The sequence below is a fragment of the Pongo abelii genome, chromosome 16 (assembly GCF_028885655.2).
Source record: "Pongo abelii isolate AG06213 chromosome 16, NHGRI_mPonAbe1-v2.0_pri, whole genome shotgun sequence".
Taxonomy (NCBI): domain Eukaryota; kingdom Metazoa; phylum Chordata; class Mammalia; order Primates; family Hominidae; genus Pongo; species Pongo abelii.
Genome location: NC_072001.2, coordinates 44,069,297 through 44,077,398, shown reverse-complemented (window position 1 = coordinate 44,077,398; position 8,102 = coordinate 44,069,297). Strand labels below are relative to the sequence as shown.

General features: G+C 41.3%; 1 protein-coding gene across 1 annotated transcript; it reads right to left on the bottom strand.

Moving 5' to 3' along the window:
* Positions 1 to 6,556: 6,556 nt before the first annotated feature.
* LOC100937020 (CBY1-interacting BAR domain-containing protein 1-like) lies at positions 6,557 to 7,625 on the bottom strand. The gene is given in 1 exon segment (XM_054532596.2): positions 6,557 to 7,625. A coding segment is annotated over 1 exon segment (870 nt). The 5' UTR covers positions 7,597 to 7,625; the 3' UTR covers positions 6,557 to 6,726.
* Between the last annotated feature and the right edge of the window lie 477 nt (positions 7,626 to 8,102).

Below are 8,102 nucleotides of genomic sequence, written 5' to 3'. Positions count from 1 at the left end.
GCATTGTACGCATGTTGGGGAAGGCAGAGTAGCCTTGGAGAGGAGATAGCACTTGTCCTGGAACTGAGATCTGTGTCAAAAGCTTTCTTCAGAGGAAAGGGTGCACTTTGAGTAAGAGAACTATAAGGATTTCACCATTGCAAGAGGGGAAAAAATACGGTATGATAGTGAGAGATAAGGCTAGGAAATAGACAAGGTCCATGTATCTATTACAGTTTTTTGGTCACAAGCAAAACAACTGACTCGGTGTATTAGTCCGTTCTCACACTGCTATAAAGACATACCTGGGCCAAGTGCGGTGGCTTACACCTGTAATCTCAGCACTTTGGGAGGGCAAGGTGGGTGTATCACCTGAGGTAAGGAGTTTGAGACCAGCCTGGCCAACATGGTGAAACCCTGTCTTTATAAAAATACAAAAATTAGCTGGGCATGGTGGCACGCACCTGTAGTCACAGTTACCTGGGAGGCTGAGGCAGAAGAACTGCTTGAATCCAGGAGGCGGAGGTTGCAGTGAACTGAGATCACACCACGGCACTCCAGCCTGGGTGAAGGACAAGACCATCTCAAAAAAAGAAGACATACCTGAGACTAAGTAATTGGCTGCCTGAAGCCAATTAAATCTCTTTTCTTTATAAATTATCATTATCAAATCATAATGCTTCAAACTAAATGTATTCTCTCTGTAAATGGCACCAACTTCCAAACAGATGCCCAAGTCAGAAACTCAGGAGTCAGCCAAGACTGTATGGGATTGTACAGGCTGTACAGACTTCTGTTTCTTGGGAGGCCTCAGGAAACTTACAATCCTAGTGGAAGGCAAAGGGGAAGCAAGCACGTCTTACGTTGCTGGAGCAGGAGGAAGAGAGCAAGAGGGGAAGTGCTACACACTTTCAAAAAAACAGATCTCGGGAGAACTCTATCACAAGACAGCACTAGGAGCATGGTGCTAAACCATTAGAAACCACCCCATGATCCAATCACCTCCCACCAGGCCCCACCTCCAACCCCTGAGTGGGGGACACACAGCCAAACTATCTCACTTGGGTAATATAAACAAGAAGGGAATTTACTGGAAAGATGAGTGGCTCACAGAACTGACTAGAAGGCTAAAAAACTAAGCTTGGAAGTAGGATCGAGGGCTATGGCAGAACTCTAGTTAGCAGGAACATCTCAACTGGCAGAGTGAGTGCCAGTTATGAACAAGGAAGTGAGATGATCAGAAATGTAGATTTTATATATATATATTATATATATATAAATATATATATTATATATATATAAATATATATATTATATATATAAATATATATATTATATATATAAATATATATATAATATATATAAATATATATATATTATATATAATATATATATAATATATATAAATATATATATTTATATATATATATATATTATATATATAAATATATATATATTTATATATATAATATATATATTATATATATAATATATATATATTTATATATATTATATATATAATATATATAATATATATATATAAATATATATATATATTATATATATATATAAAATTTTTTTTGAAACAGAGTTTCGCTGTTTTCGCCCAGACTGGAGTGCAGTGATGTGATCTCAGCTCACTGCAACCAGAAATGTAGATGATAGATCATCCTGGTTTAAGCTGGAGGATGGATTGAAAAGGAGCAAGAATAATATGAGGAAGACTTGTATGAAAACTCTCACATTGATTAAGGTGGAAGATGTGAATGCTTGAATTTGGGAGGGATACAGTGGGATACAGTTGGTAGGATGGAGAGGAATACACAAATACAGGATTTTAGGAAGCAGAATGAACCAAATGACCAATTGAATATGGATGGTAAAGTGTAGAAAGGAGTCTTGGCTGGCTCTCAGGTTTCTGACTTGGGCATCTGTTTGGAAGTTGGTGCCATTTACAGAGAGAATATATTGAGAGGATAGTTTGAATAACTGTGATTTGATAGTTGAATTTTACATGTTTCTCATTTAGAATACATTTGAAATTCCTACGTGGATGTGTCTACTAGACAGTCAGATATATGTGAATATAGAGAAGGAGAAAGATCTGAGCTAGAGAGACTGGGAGATGTAAATGGCCCTTGAAGTGATGAGCATATACAGTATTTTCCAGGTTTGAGTATAGAGAGTAAGAGAAAAGGAATAAGAAAGATCACACTCTTAAAACAGGGTAAGGCTGGGCACTGTGGCTCATGCCTGTAATCCCAGCACTTTGGGAGGCTGAGGCGGGTGGATCACCTGAGGTCTGGAGTTCGAGACCAGCCTGACCAACACTGAGAAACCCCATCTCTATACTAAAAATACAAAATTAGCCAGGGGTGGTGGCGCATGCCTGTAATCCCAGCTACTCAGGAGGCTGAGGCAGGAGAATCACTTGAACCTGGGAGGCGGAGGTTGTGGTGAGCCGAGATCTCGCCATTGCACTCCAGCCTGGGCAACAAGAGTAAAACTCCTTTTCAAAAAAAAAAAAAAAAAAAGGTAAAAGTCCGGGCGTAGTGGCTCACGCCTGTAATCCCAGCACTTTGGGAGGCCAAGGCGGGCAGACGGGCAGATCACGAGGTCAGGAGATCGAGACCATCCTGGCTAACACAGTGAAACCCCATCTCTACTAAAAATACAAAAAGTCAGCCGGGTGTGGTGGCGGGCGCCTGTAGTCCCAGCTACTCGGGAGGCTGAGGCAGGAGAATGGCGTGAACCCGGGTGGCAGAGCTTGCAGTGAGCCGAGATTGCGCCACTGCGCACTCCAGCCTGGGCGAAGAGAGAGACTCCATCTCAAAAAAAAAAAAAAAAAACAAGGTAAACAGGAAGAGATACACACAGAGACCAAGAAGGAGAAGACAAATAGGAAGAAAATCAGAATAGTATTATGTAAACCAGAAACCTCATTTGTAGTTTGATGAACTCTCATTGTAAATTATATCAACCACAAATTATTTTTAACATTTTTACTAAGATATAATTTTTTTTTCTTTTTTTTTTTTGAGACAGAGTTTCGCTCTTGTTGCCTAGCCTGGAGTGCAATGGCTTGATCTTGGATCACCACAACCTCTGCCTTCTGGGTTCAAGCGATTCTCCTGCCTCAGCCTCCCGAGTAACTGGGATTACAGGCATGTGCCACCCCGCCTGGCTAATTTTGTATTTTTAGTAGAGCCAGGGTTTCACCTTCTTGGTCAGGTTGGTCTTGAACTCCCGACCTCAGGTTATCCACCTGCCTTGCCCTCCCAAAGTGCTGGGATTACAGGCGTGAGCCAGCGTGCCCGACTGATATAATTTTTTTTTTTTTTTGAGACAGTGTTTCACTCTATCACCCAGGATAGAGTGCAGTGGCGAAATCTCAGCTCACTGCAACCTCCACCCTCTGGGGTCAAGCGATCTTCCCACTTCAGTAGCTGGGACCACAGGCGTGCACCACCACAACCAGCTATTTTTTTGTATTTTTAGTAGAGACAGAGTCTTGCCATGTTGCCCAGGCTGGTCTCGAACTCTTGGACCCAAGCGAACTGCCCACCTTGGCCTCTTTTTCTTTCAGGTCAAATGATTTTGTTAGACTATGTTTTGGTGTTGGTCGTTCTGGATAACCATTTTCAGATACAGTGTGATTTTTAAAATATACTGTATAGTTTTTTGTTTGTTTTTTAGAGATGGGGTTCTTATTATATTGCCAAGGCTAGGCTCAAACTCCTAGTCTCAAGTGATCCTCCCAAAGTGCTGGGATTACAGGCATGAGACGCCCTGTCTGGCCATCTTACATAATATTCTTAATGCATTTTAGCTTTTTATGCACCAATATATTAGAGTGTCAATCTGTTTATTTATTTTTTTTTTTTTTTTATTTTGAGACACTCTCACTCTGTCACCCAGGCTGGAGTGCAGTGACATAATCACTGCTCACTGCAGTCTTGACTTCCTGGGCTCAAGCAATCCTCCCACCTGAGCCTCCCAAGTAGCTAGGACTAGAGGCATGTGCCACCATGCCCAGCTAGTTTTCAAAAAAAAATTTTGGGCTGGGCGCAGTGTCTCACACCTGTAATCCCAGCACTTTGGGACGCCGAGGCAGACGGATCACAAGGTCAGGAGTTCGAGACCAGCCTGGCCAATATGGTGAAACCTCGTCTCCACTAAAAATACAAAAATTAGCCAGGCATTGTGGCACGCACCTGTAGTCCCAGCTACTCGGGAGGCTGAGGCAGAAGAATCGCTTGAACTCGGGAGGCGGAGGTTGCAGTGAGCTGAGATCACGCCATTCCATTGCAGCCTGGGTGATAGAGCAAGACTCCATTTCAAAAAAAAAAGGTTTCTTTTGGGACAGGCGCGGTGGCTCATGCCTGTAATCCCAGCACTTTGGGAGGCCAAGGTGGGCAGATCACCTGAGGTCAGCAGTTTAAAACCAGCCTGGCCAATATGGCAAAACCCCATCTCTACTAAAAATACAAACATTAGCCAGGCGTGGTGACACATGCCTGTAATCCCAGCTACTGGGGAGGTGAGGCAGGAGAATCACTTGAACCCGGAGGTGGAGGTTGTAGTGAGCTGAGATCACGCCACTGCACTCCAGCCTGGGTGAAAGAATTAGACTTCATCTCAAAAAATTTTTTTTGGTGGGGCAGACAGGTTCCCACTATGTTGTCCAGGAGGTCTAGAACTCCTGGCTTCAATCAGTTTTCCTGCCTTGGCTCCCCAAAGTGCTGGCATTACAGGTGTGAGCCACCACATCAGGCTAGGCTCAAATAATTTTTTAACTTCACAGAACTTCCTATTTTGTTGTTTTTGTGTAGTGTTAAAATCACAGTGGTTTGCTTTCTGAGATTTCTTGGCTTTGTCTTCTTCTCTAGTACTTTTATCTCTCTTTCCTTTCTGTTTTCCCTACCCTGCTCAGTTTTTGTTCCATTTCGAGAAGCTTCTCCCCAGTGTGTGAACTTGTCCTGGAAGGCATCCATGGTTGGTTATTATACAGAGTTTACAGGGTCTAGACTGTTCAAGCCTGGGTATACCTTCAGACTGTGGGATCCTTACATGTAATTGCTATTGGAGTGAAAAAAATCCCTTTTGGTTTCAGCTGTTGTTCTCAAATTGGCCCTTAGCACTCTCTAGTGAATACCAGTTTTCTTCTTAGGTCTGTCAGATACCCCATTGCTTCCCTCTACTGTTTTTCCCACATGGATGTCAATATCTCTTGGGTTGTCCCCACCTCTTTGCAATTTCAGGCTTATGGGTTACTTCGTCACCCAGTATGTTGTAAATATTGTTCATGGGTTTGGAGTTTTGCCCTCTAATTATTCTGCTTTTATGTGGGGATTTGAGAAGACCTAGAAAGTATGCCACCGTTACCACCCTGCCATCTTCCCAGAATCTTGGTATATACTTTCCTTGTTTCTGAAAGGCCTAATACTATGGCCTCCATCTTGGCGCACTCTCTCTGTCAGATCACTTGCTCTGGTTGCCGTGTTGGGAGGATACTCTTGGGAGGATTCGGCCCGACAAAGAACCAAGGACTCCAGTGGACAGTCTGTGACGGACTATGTCTTCATCTCCCACAACCAAACAGTGGTCGTTCCTCTCCAGTAGATCCTCCCCAGTCAAGGCTTCAGGTGACTACAGCCCAGCTTATAGCTTGACCACAAACTTATAAGAGACCGTGAACCAGAATCATCCAGCTCAGCTGATCCTGGACTCCTGACCCCCCCAGAAACTGGGAGATAATAAGTATTTGCTGCTTTTTTTTTTTTTTTTTTTTTTTTTGCTTTCTAGAAAGTCTTTATTTTTCTGTTATGAATAATTGCATTTTCTAATTATCCCAAATGATTTTATAAATTCCATAACTTATATGCCTGCCTGGGATCCATGAAATAAAAGTATAATTCCTTACCAAAAGAGAAGCATCAGATACACTGAAAGTCTCCATATTTTATATTTTCGGAAATAAAAGTGACTGTATACCCTTTTATTAACTATATGGTAGCTTGGTAAAATTTTTATAGAATTTTTAATGATCTATGGTGTTCTATGATGAGGCAACATTCCACCAAATTAGCCTTCCAAAAGTTGCAGTATCATGTATAATTATGACAGCAGTTTTGTTTTAAAACCAGAGTCAGATTGAATGTGGCTTTTTTACAGCTGAAATTTATGCCTTATGTGTATTCATAAAACATTGATATCTTAGTGTCACATTATCTTTACTCTTTGATTATACTCTTCTTGAAAAGTAAATTTACTTATCAAATGATAAAGTTTTAGGGAAAGTTAAAAAAATTTTTTCTTCTTAAGGCTTCATGGAATAGAATTACATGTAATCAGAATGACTACGTAAGACCCTTTTCTGGTAATGAAAGCATGGAGTCTTAACCAAAAAGCTAAGCAGAATTCTTAGATCTTTTGGTTTCTGTCATAATGTACTATTGGAACTTCAAGTAGATATAGTACATTAATATGAAATACTTTGAAATACACCATCTTTAAAAAAAGGGCACTTACACAAAAATCATGTAACACTAGGTAGGATGTTGAAATGACTGGTATGCAATATTTTTTAAAGCCTTCATTTTTGGTCAGCATAAGTTTCCTTTAAAAATTTTTCTGTTTCCAGCTGGACTTCACTTTGAGGCTTAACATATCAAAGTGAGCATAAAGTTCTACAATTTAGTCATTGTGGATTTTATGTCATTTATGATGAAAATGGAAATGTGTAGTTTACTTAAGAAAATTTTCTTCTTCTGTAACATCTAACTCTTCATCCTCATCATCTTCTGCTTGTTGATCTTTTCTTAGTCGACAAGTGGATACCTGTTCTGTTCCAGATACACACTTAGCTGACAGTGATCTCTGAAGAGGTGACTTTGAATTTGCTCTTACAATATCTAAACGAGATGAATAATCTGGTGCATACAGAGAATTTCGGAAAACCTCTAAATCTTCATCTTCATCAATGTTTTGTATATTCCGGTAGGCAGCAGCGTAGACCTCTAAAGCTTTGCCGTGAAATAACATTTCGATTGTGATAAATTCAGAAAATATAGTCTTTATATCCTTCATTTTCTGCCTTTCAAAGTTGTTAATAGTTTCCTCCAGATGACGGCTTGTTCGGGTAGCATCCATTGCAGTTCTCTGCAATTCCGTTTCTGCCTGTGAAATAACATGTCAATCAGATGGGTTTCGCTGACGTGTTCTTTCTAATTGCGTTAATTGCTTAGCTTCTCGATTCCTTGCTGTGAATGTTGCTTTGAGGTCATCCCGTTTCATTTTCACAATGGTCCCATAAGCTTTCAAGGGTTCAACTACTTTGGCTTCAAGTCTTTCAACCTCTGCTTGTCGATAATCCTGAAGTTTGGCAAACTCATCAGCAAAGTTCATCAGGCCCAGCTTTAAATGTGGGGTCTCTGTAGCAGCATACGCGTTGATTTCATTCACCAGGAGGTCTGCTTTGTCTCTCAGCCAGGCAGTTTTCCGCACATAGGCAGCGAAGATTTGGCACAGTTCTCCAAAATGCTTCTCCACGTTTGAGACAGCTGTTTGCAGTTGTTTCGTTTGAGCGTTCCGGTTTTCCAGGGTGCGCCTCATCATGCTGCCTCGCGCACAGCAGGGGACCTTGCAGGGGCCCCGTATTTGCTGCTTTAAGCTGCTAAATTTTGGGTAATTTGTTACCCAGTGATAGATAACGAATGCACCTGTGAACAGATGATCCCACTTTGTGGTCCTAGATGTCTTGCCGCCTTTGATGGTGTTTTTCTTTTTTTTTTTTTTTTGGACATTTAAAATATACAGTAAAGTCAAAAGATTACACAGTGAGCACCGACATACCCACTACCTAGATTCTACCACTCACATCTTTCTGTGGATTTTTTTTTTTTTTTTGAGACGGAGTCTCGCTCTGTCGCCCAGGCTGGAGTGCAATGGCATGGTGTCAGCTCACTGCAACCTCCACCTCCCGGATTCAAGTGATTCTCCTGCCTCAGCCTCCCGAGTAGCTGGGATTACAGGCGTCCACCACCACACCTGGCTAATTTTTGTATTTTTAATAAAGACGGGGTTTTACCATGTTGGCCAGGCTGGTCTCAAACTCCTGACCT